This window comes from Sus scrofa, chromosome 14, assembly GCF_000003025.6.
Source record: "Sus scrofa isolate TJ Tabasco breed Duroc chromosome 14, Sscrofa11.1, whole genome shotgun sequence".
NCBI lineage: Eukaryota > Metazoa > Chordata > Mammalia > Artiodactyla > Suidae > Sus > Sus scrofa.
In genome coordinates, this window is record NC_010456.5 from 114897849 (window position 1) to 114917580 (window position 19732).

At 38.1% G+C, this 19732-nt stretch overlaps 1 protein-coding gene across 2 annotated transcripts in view; it reads left to right on the forward strand.

Moving 5' to 3' along the window:
• Positions 1115 to 19732, forward strand: part of SLK (STE20 like kinase) — a 58532-nt gene continuing 39914 nt past the window's right edge. For both annotated transcript variants that reach the window (XM_001929430.6, XM_005671435.3), the window contains exon 1: positions 1115 to 1857. In XM_001929430.6, coding sequence (XP_001929465.1) covers positions 1708 to 1857 — 150 coding nt within the window. In that variant the 5' untranslated portion in view covers positions 1115 to 1707. The remainder of the gene's footprint in view (positions 1858 to 19732) is intronic.

Sequence of the window (19732 nt, forward strand, 5' to 3'; positions counted from 1 at the left end):
CATCTTATCCCTCCTACTAGAAGAGGGGTTTTGCTATGCCATTTTGAGGGTGGAGGGAAGAATGGTTTGGGTGTGGTATGTAGATAGCAATATGGCCTCTGCTCCAGACAGCTTTGATTAATTAATTCCAGGGATCTGTCTTCCTATCATATGCCAGGAATGTTGGTGGGTACCTGGATATCAAGGTGAACAAAGAGCCACTGCCCTAAAGGGCTCCTGTCTAGTGGTGGACACCATCTGAGAGATTCCAGCCAAAGCCCACATGGCCCATTAGGTAGACTGTCCACTAGAACTGCCCAAGGAGGCGGAGGCTGGTCAGGAAGTCAAGACCTTGGTAAGAGGTTTAGATGGAGTCATGAAAGGTGGCACCAGCGTTATAGCCACCATATGTAAGTGGCCAGAAGAAGATAGATAATCCTCAAGGGAGTGTCGCGGTCATCCCTGGAGAAGAAGTTGGCTTAAACAATTTTTACATGTATTATATATATCTTACCAGCACACTTGTAGCAACAGCAGAAACTGAAATTGAGCGTTTGCCAGTGCAGGCACCGTGCAAAGGGTTTACATCCATTGCCTTCTTTATTTCTCTTCACAGTTCCCAGGTCAGGACTTTTAAGGATTTTCATTTAACAATGAAGAAACTGACGCTGGAAGAGGTTACCCGCGCAAGGTCATAGAGCTGGTCGGCTCTGGCTCCAACGCTCCCATACTCCCCTCTCACTTAACTCTGGGACCGTTGGAGAGAGAACAAGTCCCCTCCGAACCGGACAGCTCATCTTTCACCCTACACATTTTCCCTGATCCGGAATGAAGGCAAGATCCACTAGTACAATCAAAGGGGTCGTGCGCAAAGGGGCAACTACACCAAAGCCATAGGCTGATAAAGATAATGGGGCTTGGAGGGCAAATCGGAAGCAACCAGCAGCCAGCCCTCGGCTCAAGCGCCCACTTCGCCCCCGCCTCCGCGGGGTGCCTGCAAGCCGCCCAAGGGCTGCCAGCTTGTGGGGCTTAACGCGCGTGCGCGGAGCCAGAGGTGACGCCCCCGCGCGAGTGCGCGGAGAGTCCGGCGCGCGGCAGGAGGAGCGCGCGGGCGCGCTGCGGCGTCGGCGTCGGCGCGCGCTCCAAGCAGAGGCTGCGTGGGCTGGGGAGGGAGCGAGGCGGCGGCGGCTGCGCCCCAGAGCCCAGGGGACGCGCGGGTCTCGCGCCGCGGGTGCAGACGGCTGCAGAGGAAACCCAGGGCTCCCGGCCCGGGGCGGGAGCGCTCGGCCAGCCGACTGCCCGGCTCCGAGGCCGCCGGCTGCGTCCCTCACTCGGAGTGGCCGCCGCCCCTGGAGACTCGCCGTGACACGGGCCTAACCGTGGCGGCTGCGGGCGTCCGGACCGCTCGAACCCGTCGGGCCGGGCCGGGTGTGGACGAACGTCCGGGCAGGTGCCGCCCCCCGAGGGCCGGCGGGGGTCTCGGCGCTTAGCCGCTCGGCCCCCGGGCCGGGCTTCGCGGAGGGGCCGCCGGCGCAGCGCCCCCACCTTGTGGGCGGGAGCGGGAGTCGCGCCCCGCCTTCCCCGGGGACAGCCCGGCCGGAGCGGCGGGAGCCCGGACGACCCGCGCCCGCCGCCGCCTGCCGGGCTCGCGCGGGAGACGAGGGAGGAGAAACTTTGCCTTGTATTGTTTTCAGTCCTTAAGTGCGAGGAACTCTGTTGGGAAGAAAAATGTCCTTCTTCAATTTCCGTAAGATCTTCAAGTTGGGGAGCGAGAAGAAGAAGAAGCAGTACGAACATGTGAAGAGGGACCTGAACCCCGAGGAGTTTTGGGAAATTATAGGAGAATTGGGCGACGGAGCCTTTGGGAAAGTGTACAAGGTAAGAGGGAGAAAACGGGAAGTTCCACTTGTGAGATCAAACAGCCAGTGGCCCGGAGTGGCACGAGGATTTCTAGCTCCTTGGTCCCGGTCCTGCCTTGTGGACCTTCTTGTGACTTCGTAACTGTACATTGGAACTTTATTTAGGTTACCGTTCGAAGAGTAGCTAAGACACAGGGTTTAAGGTTGAACAAAATGGGGCCTGGATGTAGTTTAAAGAGTGATTGCCAAAGAGAGGCAGGATATGCATTCTGCTCTGTCAAACGTTAAAGGAAATGAGGGTGTTGTTTAATTTAAAGGAGGGGTCTGGTCGTGGCCCTCAAGTATTTTCGAATCAGAAATCATTATACTTTTCAGTGGCTGCCTGTTTGTGCACTAGCTGTTGGCAGTCATATGTACACTTGGACTAAAACAGTTCCCTTTTTTGGGTCCAGGATATATATTTGGTTGTATCTGTACCTAATAATACATAACCAGTCTCTTGGGATGAGGGCAAAGTGATTGCTACTTGCAGACTATTGTTGAATTGGTTGCTTGACAACATACTATAAAATGGAATGGAATTTCTGATAGAAAATTTCCAGAAGGGAACCTGCATCTGGTACTAGTTTCCAAATGTAATAAGCATTGACTGGAAGTCCATACCAGGGTTTAAGAAACAAAACAAAACAAAACAAAAACAAGCACACAGGTATATACACATGTATTTTTATATACAGATGCTCATTTTGGTAGCAAGAGGTTTGATGGTTCAACCTGAAGGCATTAATGTTAACTGTTTACTGTCTTGTAAGGAGTATATGAATGATGTCATCGGAATAGTTTCATCCTGAAGGGTGAGGTTTTTATGAGACACAATTTAGAGGGAAGGACCCAAAAGGTTGCCTAGAAGTGAACATATAAATAACTTGTATTTGTACAGGCCTCTGTAGTTTTTAAACTATTTTCACATAGTTTGGCCCCTGTGAAAGTCCTGTGAGATATGCACGTCTGTAGTATCTGCATTTCACAGATGAGGACACTTGGAAATTGTTCACGGTCACAGCAGGCACAGCCTAGATGAACTCAGGTCTTCTGACCCTGTATTTACTTTTTTTTTTTACTTTAAAGTCTTTTGGTAGAAGTGATAGCGTTTTCTCTTCTTTCTAAGCACCATCACACATCTGCCTTTGCCTGCCCCTAATGCACAGCAAAACCCCTAGTCCTCATTCTTGACTCATCTGAAATATTTACTCTTTTCTGTGTGCTTTCAGAACACATTGTTCACATTGCTTCTGTGCTATAGTTAATGTGTTTATGTTTTTATGAGGAAACCAGGGGCCAAAATTAAGATATACATTTGGGTTAATTCTATTGTCCTAGCACATAGTGCATCTCTCCTTGTATTTGTTGAAATTAAAGACTGTGTATTACCTGCTTTTGAGTGCTGTTGAAGTTATTATGTGCTGTGAAAGTTGACAAAGTAAATTTCAGTGCTTAGTGTGGAGAGTAGGATATGGATTTCAACAAGAGCTTGCAGTATAGATGCATGATAGAAAGGCCCTAATGCAGTGGGAAGATCACTCCTGGGAGTTACGAACTGCGTTTGATTGCTGGTTGTCACAAACCAGCTTCAAGGTCTTGACTAGAACACTTAACTTCTCCGACCCTCCTTTTTCTTAGCTGGAAAATCATAGATTTCCCTAAATGTTTAGATTCCTTCACCCGTTAGTGTTCTGTGAGTATGCAGTTATCTAGGCAAGGTAAAAATAAATCATCAAGGCATCTGGGAACTGGTAGTTAGAAGGCAGTAGGTGATTATGGACACTTTTCATGGTGTGTTTTATCAAATAGAAACTGTAGTATTAAGGCAGTGGCTCTGGAGTTAGACTGTATCTCAGCTCCCTGTATAGCAGCCTGTGACCTTGGACAAGTTACTTAATCCTTCCAATGTCTCATTTTTCTCATCTGTAATATTTACTCCTCACTGTGTGAGAAAAAGGACATAATAAATATGACACAAAAAAGAGCTCAGTAAATGGCAGAAAATTACAGTTATTACATTTGGAGCTCAGAAACAAAATATGGGATGGGACAGGAAAAGAGACCTCTGAAGATAGTAAACCATTTTCCGACACAGACAGACTGTGTGGACATGCTAATGCTCTGTGATTTAATTCTTCAGTGATTGTTTCTGCAAAGTGAACCTATCTTCCTATGGTGAGATACCAACTGAAAATTTTCTGGAAAGTAAGAGACTTACTCCATGTAGTTTAACACTGTAAGATTGTGTCAAGGATAATTCTCCTGTGCCTGATAACTATTTCAGTGTAATATGTGTAGAGCATGCGTTCTTTGCATCTTTTCTTTTCATCTCACTATTTATACTCACAAAGAATAAGCTCCAAGATTTTTTTAAAGACTTAAATTATCTGACCTGTTTTGGTGTTTTTCTAAATATTTTTATTTTCTAAGATTCTCGAGAAATTGAAAATTTTTAAACTTAACTTCTGTGTAGGAGAAAAAGGTATCAGACCTTACAGTTGTATGTAGTAGTATGCATTAGAAAACTATTTCTAGAGTTAATTCCAACTATCCTTTGCTTATGGGAATTAGTAACTGTTACAAAGATTAAATTTTCAATAGGCAATCATCTTGTGTATTTAGTTTATTTGAAACTTTTTTTCATCATATTGCTGTATTCTTTCCTCTCAGTCCTGCACTACACAACTCTAACAGTTACTTTCTTGCCTTTAAAATCTTCCCAATTTTAAATTTATTTTCTTTTTAATATAGTATTATTTGACAAATAAATGAAGATGGTAATATCCCTCACAGTTTTTTGTTTGGATTTCTGTTGCTTTTAACAGAAAAAAAAATAGAAGGAATGACATAAAATAATCTATTGAATTGAAGCTGAACTACTACTGACTGTGTGCTGGAAAGTGATTCTTTTTATGTCTCTGATGGGTGTGTACTTTTTTAAAAAAAATAGTGAAATATGTAATCTTTGTGTTGAAAAGTACAAAAACACATGTACACTTAGTAAACAATACTAAAGTGAACTCATGTTAACAACCATCAGAGTCAAGGAATTCTGCCAGTACCCAAGAATCCTTGCCACCTCTTTTCTGAATTCATTCTCTCTCTCCCCTTAAAGGGAACCACTATTCTATCTGTAAGTTATTCATTTCATTGCTTTCTTTATAGTTTACTATCAAGGTGTGTGTAACAAAACATGACAGCTTAGTTTTGTATGTATTGAGTGTATTTTTGTGTCTTGCCCCTTTCAAAATCAGCATTATGTTTGTAGGTTTGTTATCACTAGAGCTGTAGTTGGTTAATTTTCATTGTTCCATAGAATTCGAGTGTATGATTACGTCAGCAATTATTTACCATTATACTGTTACTGGATACATCAGTTGTTTACAGTTTTTGGCTTTTCCACACAGTGTTGCTGCATATATATATCTTAAGTTTCACTAAGATTTAACTCAGGAGTAGAATTGCAGGGTTATAGGATAGTGTATCTTTGATTTTACTAGATAATGCCAAACTCTCTACCAGTTTACCCTTCCACCAGCAGTGCATGAGAATTTCCTTGCTCTGTATCCTCCTCATATTTGATAGTGTCAGAATTCTTAAGTTTTGACAATCTGATGTTATTATCTTAGTTTTGACAATCTGATGTTATTATCTTAAGTAATTCTTTTCATAGGATTATTGGTAATTTGTGTTCAGGTCTCTTGTTCATGTTCCTCTTGGATGTTTTTTGTTTATTTGCAGTGTATTCTGCATTTTGACCATTTTCTGGTTATGGTTATGCAAATATATTCTCATTTAGTGGCTATCTTTTCATTTGACCATTTTCTGGTTATGGTTATGCAAATATATTCTCATTCAGTAGCTATCTTTTCATTTTTTTTTTTTGGTGTCTTTTTAGGAACAGGAAGTTCATAATTTTAATATACTCTAATTTTGTCTTTTAAAAAAATTTTTTTTTAGTTAATGCTTTCTGTATTGTATTTGAGAAATTCTTTCCTAGAGTACCCTTCTAGTTGTTGGATGGGATGCTGACCAATTCATGAATCACCTAATAAGCCCAATTAGATCTTCAGATTTAAAAAAAAAAAGAGAGAAGAAAAGCTTTCTTAACCTGAGATATTGAAGACAATCCCCTGAATTAGCTTCTTAGAGATTTATGATTTTGTCTTTAACATTTAGGTCTCCAAGCTGCTTAGAATAGATTTTTGTAAATGGTATGAGGTAGGGGTCGATCCAGTTTCATTTTTTTCTGCATCTGAATACACAGTTGTCTCAAGTCTCATCATAGGGGACATATTTTCCCACTGCTCTGCGGTGCCCTGTCTTCAACGTGTATCTCTTTCTGTGATCTCTAGTCTCTTCCTTGATCTGTTTGTTTATTCCTTTATCAGTATCCTGCTGTCTTCACTAGGAAGGTATTAAAACAAATCTCTGCTGGACTGGGACGTCCCCTTGTTCTTCTTCAGTCTCTAGTATATGCTTGGCCCCTAGTGTTTTCATGTATATTTTAAAATTATTTTGAGTTTCACAAAAAACCTGTTGTTTTTGGTTTTTGTTTTTGTTTTTGCTTTTTTAGGGCTGCACCTGTGGCATATGGAGGTTCCCAGGCTAGGGGTCGAATTGGAGCTACAGCTGCCGGCCTACACCACAGGCACAGCAAAGTGGGATCCGAGCCACGTCTGCGACCTACACCACAGCTCACAGTGATGCTGGATCTCTGACCCACTGAGCGAGGCCAGGAATTGAACCCTCAACCTCGTGGTTCCTAGTCGGATTCCTTTCTGCTGCGCCATGATGGGATCTCCTTTGTGTGTGTGTGTGTGTGTGTGTGTGTGTGTGTGTGTGTGTGTATTTTCAATATTTTATTGAATTTATAGATTAACCATGGAAATATTAATATGTCTGTGATACCGAGTCTTTCTATCTATGCATGCTTAATCTCTAGGTCTTTTTTTTTTTTAATACCTCTCAATAATGAGTTATAATTTTTCTCCTTAGAAGGCTTAGGTGCTGAGACTACTCTAAGAGTGTCTTAAAAGCTTTGTTTTTCACATTGGAATTTCCTCCTTGTTTTGGTTATGTACAACCAACCTTTAGTAGTCTTCTGAGAAAGAATCCATGGAAGGTACATTTTTTAAAGACCAGGCCTGTCTGAATATGTCTTTATTATAAATGTGATACTTGATGTATAGTTTGGTTGTAGAATTCTAGTTCAAAAATATATTTTTCTTAGAATTTTAAAGACTTTTCCATTCATTGCCTTTTGGCCTCAGGTGTTGTTGTTGAAAATCTGATGCCATATTGTTTCCTGGTCCTTTGTGATCTTTTTCCCTTGGTAGCTTTTAGGATTTTCATTTTATCTTCTGTTCATTGTGATGTACTTTGAATAGGTTTTTTTTTTTTTTTTCCTTCCTTTTATTTTGCTGGACTCTTGGTTAGTCCTTTTAATTCAAAGACTTACGTCCTTCAGTTCTATGACATTTCTTTGACACCTCCCTACCCCCCTAATTAATGGTTTTTTGCTGTGGTCTCAGGACACTCCATGTCTCTAAATTCACTGGACCCTTAACTATTTTACTTGACCTCTCAAGAGTGTTTAAGACCCTTGACCATCCCTTCCTTTAAAAAGCTCATCTGTCACAAAGCTGGATCCTTAATCACTTGGCCACCAAGGAACCCCCTCTCACCCGTGTCTACTCCTCAGATGTTTTTTGACTGGCTCTTCCTCTTTATGACTTTTAGTGTTGGAATTCTGCAGGGCTTGGGCATAGGCCTTCTTCTTATGAGAGCCCATCTTCTCCTATGGCTTCAATTACCATCTGAATGCAACTCATATCTAAGTTCCCTTTTGAACTCTAGATGCACATATCCAACCATCTATTAGAGATTTCCACTTGAATGTTTCACAGATTCCTTAAACAGGTACAAAACACGAACAGATTGAACTCATGATGTCAGCCTAATTTGGGGCTTCTCCTTTGTTCCTCTTCAGTAATTGACATCTCCATCTACGAATTGCTTAGGCCGGAGACCTGGAGATCATTCTTAACATCTGCTTCCTTACCCACCAAACCCAGTCAATCACCAGGACCTGTTAATTCTACTTACTAAATATTTCTTGAATCTGTCTCCTCCTTTCGTTCTTCACTGTCATAATACTATTCATAACTGCCTTTAGCTCTTACCCAGACTGTTGCAACTTACTGGTGTATATTTTTGGGTTTCACATAAATGTAATCATACATGTGTTGTTTTGTGTCTGACATCTTTCCTTCAACATTGTGTGAGTGAGAATTCGTCTTTTTAGTTTAGTTGTATGTAGTAGTCGCTTGATCTTTTTTGTTTTTCTGTAGTATTGTAATATATGAAATTCAGTTTATTCATTCTTTTGGTGGACATGCGGATTGTTTCCACTTTTTGTAGATTAAGAATACGACTTGTGAATATTATAATACATCTTGGTGCACATTTACCTTTGTTTCTGTTGGATCTGTATCTGGGAGTGGACTTTGTTGGTCATTTGGGTATATGTATTTTAAAATTCAGAAGATACTGCCAGTCTTCCACCATTGGTTGTACCAGTTTACACCCTCATCAGCAGGGGATGGGAGTTTTCCCAATTGCTCTGTATCCTCCCCAACACTTGCTATTGTTATTAATACTATTATTAATATTTTATTTTGCCATTCTAGTCAGTGTGAAGTGATTTTATTTACATTTGACTAAAAAAATCGATACCTTTTCATGTGTTTATCAGATATTCGGGGTTTTTTCGTGTGTGTGAATTTCCTGTTTGTCCATGTAGAGGCCTTTATGTAGATATAATTTTCATACCGCAGAATTCACCCATTTTATGTATATAATTTAATGAGTTTTAATAAATTTGTACACTTGTGTACTGTCATTGCAGTTGAGCTTTGCAGTCCTCCACGACCTCCTAAAGTTCCCTGGTGCCCATTTGCAGTCAGTTCCTGTTTCCACTTGGATTTTCTTTCTCTGATTCCTAATGAGATTGAGTTCCTTTTTATGTATTTATTGGCCATTTGGATTTCTTCTTCCTACAGTGCTAGTTAATGTCTTTTGGGTTCTTTTTCTTTGTCACATTGGTTTTTGGGAGTCTTTATTCTAGATTCTAATTCTCTCAAGTTATATACGAGGCACCATTATTTTCTCTTGCTTTGTAGTTGGTCTTTTTATTTCTCTTTTTGATGTCCTTCTTTTGTATAGACATGAAATTTTAATATAGTTCAATTTATTAACTTTTTTACACAGTCGTTGCTCTTTGTCTTAAGGTAATTTTCTTACCCAAGGTGATGAAGATGTATGTCTTCTATGTTATGTTCCTCAAGTCTTATGGTGTTGCCTTCTACATTAGGTCTATAATTAAACTGATGTTGATTTTTGTCTATAGTGTGAAGTAGGGGTTTAGTTTCATTTTTTTCTATGTAGATACCCAGTTGTCTCAACACTATTTACTGAAAGGGTCACCCTTTCCAAACTGCACTGCAGTACCTCCTTCATATGTCAAATGTCCACATACACGTGGTATTATTTCTATGACATTTCTTTTTTTTTTAAGATAAATTCCTAGGACTTTTTAGGGTAAAATACATGATCATTTATTTTTACTGTGAACTTACTCTAGAAAGGTTGTATAAATTTATTTTTCAATTAAATTTTAATTCTACAAATAAATCATTTCTATTTATTGGGAAATTTAACTTATTAAAGTTAGTCTCCTTTGACCGTTACTACTCTAATTATTGTTCCTTGTCTTTTCTTCATAAGTATAACTTTTAAAAAAAATAAAAAATTAAAGTAAAAGAGAGTTCCTGCTGTGGCACAGTGGGTTAAAAATCCAACTGCAGTGGCTCAGGTCTCTGTGGAGGAGGAGTAATGGCTTAAAGGATCTGACATTGCGGTAGCTGGCCGCCGTAGTGTAGGTCACAGCTATAGCTCGGATTCAGTGCCAGTCGTGGGAACTTCCATATGACATGGGTGCAGCCATTAAAAAAAAATAAGTTGGAGTTCCCGTTGTAATGAACCCGACTAGTACCCATGAGGACACAAGTTTGATCCCTGGCCTTGCTCAGTGGGATAAGGATCCAGCGTTGCCTTGAGCTGTGGTGTAGATTGAAGATGTGGCTCGGATCCCACATTGCTGTGGCTGTGGTATAAGTTGGCAGCTACTGCTCCAACTGGACCCCTACCCTGAGAACCTCCATATGCTGCTGGTGTGGCCCTAAAAAGACAAAAGACAAAAAACAAACAAAAAAAAGTTAACAATTATAATCAGGTAAATGTATATATTTCTATAGATATTTTTCTATGTACTTACATGTGTGTACATGGGTTATGCCTATTTAAACAACTCAACAATAGTCTATTTCTTGACCTTTTTCAATGTTAGTTTTTATCCTTTTAAAAATACTTCATTTTTCCATAGATTGAAAGACTTTTATTTTCCATTTCTTTGATTTCTAAAGAGATTATCATTTTAAAAATAATTGAATTATCCATATTCTAAGTGCTGTTTATTGTTGATTTGAAAGTACTCTTTATGTACTGTGGAAACGAGCACTTTGTCATAGGTGGTGCAGTTACTACTTTAGTTTATGCTGCTATTTTGATATAAAGACTTACACATGTTCTTTATTCTATAAAATCTGTCAGTGTATTACTTTGCTTTTTTTCCCCTTGGCTTTTATGTTTAGAGGCCTTCTCTACCTAGAAATTATATAAGTATTTATATTTTCTTTTAGGCTTTTACAGTTATAAAGAACTTTTATTTTAACTCTTCTGGAATTTAATTGTTTTCTGTGGATTGACATGAAGCTCTATTCTATCCTAAGAAACCAAAAATACATTTTGTCTGTTTCTAAGAATTTAAAGACTCTTATTTTGAAAACATAGCTAAGTATAAAGAATATATAAAAATAAATTAGCTTTCAGATAACGTGTTAACAATTTAAAAAAACTCAAGAGGATACTAATGTTGCTAGAAACAGTACAAAAAATGATAAAGTTGAAAAGGGAAAGCTTTCTCTGCCAGTTCTTTTTTCTCAGAGTCAACCACTATAACAGTTTCTGTGTATTTTCACAGGTAAAATTTATGCCTGTATGAGCATATATATGAATGCTTGTTTGTAAAACTGAAAATGCATTCACACACATATGTATATATAGGTGACTTAACTGTATATCAAATTGATAACAATCATACTGAAAAAGTGCTTCATGTGAGTTTTGAATAGAGTTCTCTGACTAGTGGAATTTATTTAGAGGATAAAAAGAACAGCCAGGAATGCTTGAACTGTATTAATTAGGTTTGTTACTAGTAGTGATATTACTGTTGTAATTCTGAAAATACTTTATATGTATTATAGAATAGAATAAATGAATTTAGTGCTGTTTTAGAAACTAGGGTTGTAACTGGGAGAAAGGGGTTATAATTGAAATGTGAGGAAGAAAACTGAGATGTTGATTTTTGAACTGAAGCTTTCAGTTAGACCTTGTAATGACACATGCACTCATGTGTGTGTGCATACACACTCTCTCTCTATATATACACATATATACACGTATTCCTATTTTCCACTGAAAAGGCCTAGAAATATTCCCCACTGAAACTTTCCCCGCTGAAAGGAACCAGGGCTCATTGAGATGGTTGATCCAGATCTGGGCTAGAGAAGTAAAAAAGCAATAAAATTGAAAAGTAAAAGCCTCATTACTGCCCCCCCCCCCCCAGAGGAGTCTGGAATGTCTTGTACCAGAAAAAAGGAATACACTCAAAAATTAATGAGGACATGCTAAAAAAACAGAATAGTTTGAACAACAAAAATATCAACAACAAAATCAGTATCAACCTAATAGAGGAATGCTAGTGAGTTAATATATAAAGACATAAAATTTGAAAAACCACTGTTTTGCAACCACACTGTAATACTTGAAGCAAAAAGTATTGAAAAATTGTGGAGGAAACTGGTTTCACCCCATAACTATAAGTTTCACTCCATAAGGTACCTTTACAGTAGAGAGATCTGATGGATACCTTTTTTTTTTTTTTTTTTTTTTGGCTGCATCCACAGCATGTGGAAGTTTCCAGGCCAGGGATTGAACCTGAGTGACAACGCTGAGTCCTTAATTACTAGGCTGCCAGGGAACTCCTGATGGATACTATATTAATCAAGTTATCAAACTTAGGGTTAATTAGTAGGAAAAAGTGTGTTTTCTGATAAAATTCAGTGGAAAGTATATAATCTAATATAGTATTCTTGTCAAAGACATTTAACCTGAATCTAATAATGAGGAAATAATTGACAAATCTAGACCATGGGACAGTCTACAAATCAGTGGTTTAGACTTTTAAAAATGTAAGCAATAAGGGATTTTTTTTTAAAAGATATTTGAGGAAATTTAAATATGGAGTGTATTAGATATTATATCAATGTTAAATTTCTTGGGTGTGTTAATTATATTGTGGTTATGTAGAAGACACATTCTGAAGTTTTGGGGAGTGAAGTGCAGGTGACTTGCAGGTGGTATTGTTAAATGCATGTGTTTTTATGTGTACATATCTGTATGGAAACTATATGTATATGGATGCTTGTGTGTGTGAGAGTGAGAAAAGTAAATGTGACAAATGTTAACAATTGATGACTGGTTGAAGGGTGTTTGTTCACTGTTCTGTTCACTCAACTTTTCTATAGGTTTATATTTTTCAAAATAAGAAAGCAAGAGGTCATCCTTTTAATACAATTCTGCACATTGCTTTATTTCACTTAATAGTTCTCCTTTCCATATTTATATCTCTCTATATATATTCATTCATTTCTTTCTGTCTTTTTCTATGAAAGGAGAAAGTCTCCTTTCAGATCAGGCAACTATTTGTACATTATGCTGCTGAAGTTATTTGGCATTTATTAAATACTGCATTATGCTTTGTACTCAATACCGCATGAAGTCCAAATTCTAACATGTATACATTTATGTTTTAAAAGAAGTAAGAGAAACTTTGACTGTAAAAATAGCTTTAACATGCTGGCTTTTCTTTTTTCCTTCTTTGTAAAAATTTTAGTATTTGTGTTGATTTCCTTACCTTGACAGCACACTTTTTGGCCCTTTACTTTTATAACTTAAGGTTGAGAATGTTTGTGTGGCAGTGACCTTCCTTACCATTTAGAAGCCTTTATTTTTCTTGAATTAATTTCCAGAAGTAGTATCTTTGTCTTATTTTTAATTTTTTTAATATTGTCTTTTTGTGTTCTCATTTTGTCATCTTTTCAGCTATGCAATCTATGCATATTTATACAGTTATCTATCATACAGTTGTAAAAAATGTTGGTTTATTCATGCTGCTCAGAGTCAGCAAATCCTTGAAATAAGTGGGAAAACTGTGTGATCTAAATATTGGTAAAACATAATGGAAAACTGTAGATTTAGCCAACATTTACTTATTATTGACATTTTGTTCCTGGTATCTTGAGTGACCAGTAACTAAGATTGCAATATCCAGAATAATATAAAGAAATAGTGTTTGAGTATGTAAAGAAAACATAAAGTATATTCCCCTCTTTTGCAGAATTAGGAAATGACATGAAAATGCGTTTTTTTTTTTTTTTTTTTTTTTGCCTTCTTTTTATCGCTGCACCTGTGGCATATGGAAGTTCCCAGGTTAGGGGTCTCATTGGACCTGTAGCTGTGGCCTAAGCCACAGCCAAGGCAGCACCTGATCCAGGCTGTATCTGCATCCTTTGCTGGTAATGCCAGATCCTTAACCCACTGAGTGAGGCCAGGGGTTGAACCTGCATCCTCACAGAGACAACGTTGGGTCCTTAACCCACTAGCTACAACAGAAACTCCCAAAATGCTTTAAAAAAAATGAATTTCTGGGAGCTCCCCTGTGGCTTAGTGGGTTAAGGATCCAGTGTTGTCACTGCTGTAACTTGGGTCACTGATGTGGCACAGGTTTGATTCCTGGCCTAAGAATTTCTTTCTTTCTTTTTTTTTTTTTTTTTTTTTTTGTCTTTTTTTAAAAGGGTTGAACCTGCGGCATATGGAGGTTCCCAGGCTAGGGTTGAGCTGGAGCTGTAGCCACTGGCTTGCACCACAGCCACAGCAACATCAGGTCCGAACCGTGTCTGCAACCTATACCTATATCTTGCCAGATCCTTAACCCATTGAGTGAAGCCAGGGATCAAACCTGTGTCCTTATGGATGCTGGTTGAGTTCATTAACCACTGAGCCACGACAGGAACTCCTGGCCTAGGAATTTCTGTTTGCTGCAGGCATGCCCCCACTCCCCCCAAAAAATTCTATAATATTTTCCGGACACAATGCAAGGAGTATGTATAAGTGATTCTTGTTATTTGCAAATTCCACATTTGCATATTTTTCCACTTGCTAAAATTTATTTGTAGCTCCAAATCTATACATTTAATGCTTTCACATTTGTGTTCATGTGCAAAGCTTTTTAAAATGCGAGTCCCTAGCTGCACATATTCCCAGCTGAGCTGGAACTAGCTGATGCTTTGTCTTCTTTGTTTCAGCTCTGATACAGAGATGTCCAGAGGATGGAGACAGTAGAGGGTAGTATAGTGTAGTGTAAGAAGCTCCTGCTTTGGGACACGTTGAGTGGGGTTTGAATCCCAGCTCTGGCACCTGTTACGGGGCAGCTTCAAGCAAGTCATCCAATGTTTCTGACTCTCATTTTCTCTTTTGTAAAACAAAGAAAATAGAATCTACCATGATGAGTTGTTTCTGAGATTTAAGATTATAATCTGTGTAAGGGGTGTGTGTGTGTATTCCTTCTGGGAGCAGTGGTTCAGTATTTACTAATTCAAGAATTCAAGGTTTACATTGACTTTATAGAACATAACTAGCATAAATAATGGAAACCAGCTGTATATCTTTGCTAAGTGATGTTGAATACTTTTATTCTTATTTAATATTCACACTCATTCTTAGAAAAATCTTGTCATCAGAATTAGCATATAATGTAAAACATCAACAATATCTGAAGTCTAAAACTATCTGCTTTCTCAAGTGCTGTTCCTTTTTTTTCCCCTTCACTTAACTGCTCTTTCTAACTTTGAATATTTACTAGCCAAAATATTTAATACCACTCTGTGCCTTAGTTCTCCCATCTATAATCCTCATTGTTTTAGGATTAAGCCAGTTATTAAGTTATTGTCTTTCAGCTCCAAACACTCCCTTCTGTGGTTCTGCTTTGTGACGCTGTTCTAAGATTTTTGCAAATCATATTTCTGCCTTGTCAGCTGTTCACTTTTAGGTTTCAGAAGTACAGAGCACTAGAGGGAGGCTGTAAAGAGGATGATGAAAGAGCCTATACTTTCTCTTTGTTTCCTCTGGGCCCCTTGTCTGCTTTCCTGTTACTCTGATCATCATCCTAGTGGAAATTCTTCACCCCAGCAATAGTAGTCGAGTCCAGTTTATAGTTTTCCCAACACTCACAGAGCTAAGATCCTCATAACCCAACAGCAGCTCTAGTTGGCCAGCCCCCATTTCCTCACAAGGCACCCTACTCCCACAAGAGCCCTCTTGGTTCAGAGACCTGGCAGCAGCTGAGTAGCACTCTTTCCTCAGGGAGCTGAAGTTCAGCTTGCAGAATCTTTCTTCCAAACTTCTGAGTTTTAGTAATTCCAGTCTCTTTCCTTGGGTCCTGTGATTTATGTAGACATAAACATAGTGATTTTTAGTGATAATGAATGATCTCTGAAAATTTTTTTATCACCAGAAGTTATATCTTTAAATTAAATCTGAGTTTTTGTTATTTCCTTCTTTTTGATTAGCATTTGCTTAGTTATGATTATGTCTTTACATGAAGAATTTTCATGCTTTTAGGTAGTAGATAGACTTTCTTTTTAACACTTTATTTGCATTATGTTTGTTTAAAGTATAGTTTTACATCCTTATCAATGTTTTGATTTTAGAATTTTCTAGAATCAGATCCTGATGAGGAATCAAATTATTTTCAAGAAATAATGTAAGAAGCACTGTATTTTCTCCTGTAAATTTTACTTGTTATTTATAGTAAACCAAATGGCACTGTTGGTTTAATGAGTATATTCAGGGCAGTGGAATAATGAAATTTGTTACTACAAAGCACTTTAGAGATTATCTAGTAGTAGTTATTTCCCCCCCTTTATGCCATTCTATTCACAAGTAAGACACATCTGTAAAGTCTCCCAGGATATCAGTGGAGGCATGTACAAGCAGGATGACTTTTAACTCTACTCATAATATCCTTGGTCTCTTAACAGGGCTTGTATTTTATAGCGTTTCTCTTCAGGAACAGTTCCTCTGCTCTCTTTCTTTCCAAAGTGTTACATTAAAATGATGAGAGCAGAGCTTATTTCTCACTGACTTATTTCCACTGGAGGGTGAGTTCTATTTATTATTGGCTCAACTGTAGTGTTGAGAGAGTGTTTCTTAGAGAGAGAAATTTAATGCAGTTTTCACCACTTATGACAGACTTTTAACTTTTTAACATCTTTGAAATTGGGCTATGTCCCAGTTTCTTGATTGATGCCTTAGTATTATTGTTGGCCAGGTGGCAGTTGTGATATATCTGTCATTACCTGTGCATTTGAATGTAGTTGTACCTCTGGTGTTGTACAGTTGCAACCCCTTGATATTTCAATCAGTAAACCATTTGGGAATGTTTTGAAGAAAGAATGTGAGTCCTGGTTGTCATCTAAAAGCTTATTTTAGCACCTGTGGTAGGATCAAGACAGTCTCAGCATTATAGAGGCAGTGGCCTCAAATAGGAGGCAGTGGCCTCAAAATTTTGGAAAGAGTAGTAGAGCAGCACCTTAGTCCCACAGAAGAAGTGCTGCATCACCAAATTTTTTTTTTTATTTGTGCACTTTTTAGGGCCGCCCCCGTGGCATATGGGAGTTTCTAGTCTAGGGACTGAATCAGAGCTACAGCTGCTGGCCTATGCCACAGCCATAGCAACATGGGATCTGAGCCATGTCTGCAACCTACACCACAGCTCACTGGCAACACTGGATCTTTAACCCACTGAGCAAGGCCAGGGATCGAACCTGCATCCTCACGGATAATAGTCAGATTCGTTTCTGCTACACCACAATGGAAACTCCTCACCAAAAGTTTTCGTGGCCAGAGAATATCATGTGTTTGTAAAAACACAGATATTAGATAACTCTTGAGTGAAAAAAAGTGACTCAGAAGAGTCAAACTTAAATATGAGGAAATGTTTGATTTTTCATGTCTGAAAGGATAATACATATACAATAACATTTTTTTTGTCTAAATATGTCCAGAAGAGCTCTTTAAAAGGAATAATGCGAAAATTCTAAATGATAAGTGCTGTCATAGTTTAATTGGCAGTTTTTCTTCCTTAGTGGAACATAAGATAATTAAAAGTCATCCTAGATTTGTTAAAATACGATAGATTAGAATATTCCTCTAGAGTGGTAGTGATGACTGTATATAGATATCTTTTTGTCCATGCAAATTCTCTGAATCGTAAACATTAGGGTTACTTTGTTAGTAATTGGTATTTTTAGCTCTGTTTTTACTTCAGGCAGTAAAATGTAGCAGTAATCTGCTTAGGAGAATTCCCATATATAGGCCGTTACCTGGTTTGTTCGTCTTTCTTTTTTTTTTTGGTCTTTTGAGGGCCACTCCCAACGGCATATGGAGGTTTCCAGGCTAAGGGTCTATTTGGAGCTGTTGCTGCCAGCCTGTGCCACAGCCACAGCAACGCCAGATCCAAGCCACGTCTACGAACTACACCACAGCTCACAGCAACGCCAGATCTTTAACCCACTGAGTGAGGCCGGGAATCAAACCCACAACCTCATGGTTCCTAGTTGGATTCGTTTCCACTGCGCCAAGATGGGAACTCCCATCTCTCCTCATTATCTCAAAGGTTAGATAATAGATCCCAAAGAAATATCCCATCTGCTGATTTTTTAGTACCTTATTGTTTCTATAAAAATAATACCTGTCCATCAAAAAGTTTAAACAATATGAAAAATATAGAAAAAGTCAAACACATCTGAAACTCTGCCATCCTCATTGATGTCTTTCCAGATATTTCTTATGTTGGTATCCATATGTGAAGATGGATGTGTAGTGTTTGTAAAATTGCATACCTTTCATGCTTAGTAAGTTGTTTTTTTTCCCCCATTCAGTAATGTGTTGTGGCTTTTCTTCCATCGTAAGACATATTAATCGATTAATTAGTTAGCATTAATGGCTGCATAATTTTCCATTGTGTACTGAATGATTTAAGTAGGTTCCTATTAGTGGACATTTAGGCTAAGTTTATTATAAATAGAGCTTTGACAAATATTTTTATGCTTGCATATTTTATTTTGTAAACTTATCTCCTTATATATTATTTAAAATGAAATGTGGACATTTATTTATTGAAACACATATTACCAGCTTTTGTTTATTTATTATTATTATTTTTTAATGGTCACACCTGTGACGTATGGAAGTTCCTGGGCCCTGGGTTGAACTGAAGCTGCAACTGCGGCCTGCACTATGGCCTCGGCAACACTGGATCCTTAACCCGCTGAGTGAGGCCAGGGATTGAACCTGCATCCTCACAGAGACATAGGGTCCTTAACCTGCTGAGTCACAGTGGGAACTCCACTTATTGCTATCTTTTAAAAAGTTTTTTTTTTTAAGGTGATAGAATTGCTGAAGTGATGATAACATATGTAATACTGAAGTATCTTTTAAAACTTAATTAGTATTTTGAGATTTGATTCCTATCTTAAAAAAAAGATCTTGGCTTCTATCGCATATTTGGAAACCTTTCATTTGTAATAAATGGAGGTGAGAAATTAATTAAAGAAAATAGAAAAGTTAAAGTACTAAAAACACTGAAAAATAATTAAACTGATGGAAGTATAGGGAAAATGAAAAGGGTAATGATCGAGATAAAGAAAGAACTTTGGAGACAGCCTGGATTTGAATCCTGATTCTGCTTCTTACTAGCTATGTAACCTTGGAGAAGCCTTTTAATTTCTCTTAAGCTTATTCATGCTCCTTTGTTAAAGTAGGGATGCTAATATGTCCATGGGGTCATTTTGAGGGTAAATAATAATAGTAATAATTCCAGCTAACATTTTTAAATCCTTTTTGCTATATATGGCAGGCATTGTACTAAATGTTTATATATATAAAACTTTTGTTTAATATAAAATATAACATAAAAATACGCATGTATATATTTTTTAACTTGGCAAATGTTTATTATCTTAATTCTCCCAAACTGGTGAGATGTAAGTACATTTTACTGATCAGGAAACCAAAACTAAGAGAGGAATTTTGTAAGCTGCCCAAGCAACACAGTTAATAAGTGGCAGAATCAGAATTTGAACTGTAACAGCTTGACCCAGTGGAACCTGGGATTTGAAAGTATTCTTTCTGTATATAAAGCACTTAGCACAGTGAATAGCATGTGTCAGTTAATATTTATGTTTAGGCTATCTTTTAAAAATCAGTATGTTAAGAGAATGAGAAGACAAGCCACTGGCTGGGAGAAGATATTTGCAAAAGACATATCTGACAAAAGATGGCTATTCGAAATATATGAAAAATTCTTAAAGTTCAACAATTAGAAAACCAACAATCTGATTTTAAAATGAGCAGAAGATTTGAACACCTCAACAGAGAAGATATTCTCATGGCCAATAAACGTATGAAAAGATGCTCAACATCTTATGTCATTAAGGAGTTGCAGACTAAACAAGGAGGTACCCATACACACTCAATAGAATGGGAAAAATCTCCACTAGCACCAAGTGCTGGCAAGGAAGTGGAGCAACAGGAACTCTCATTTACTG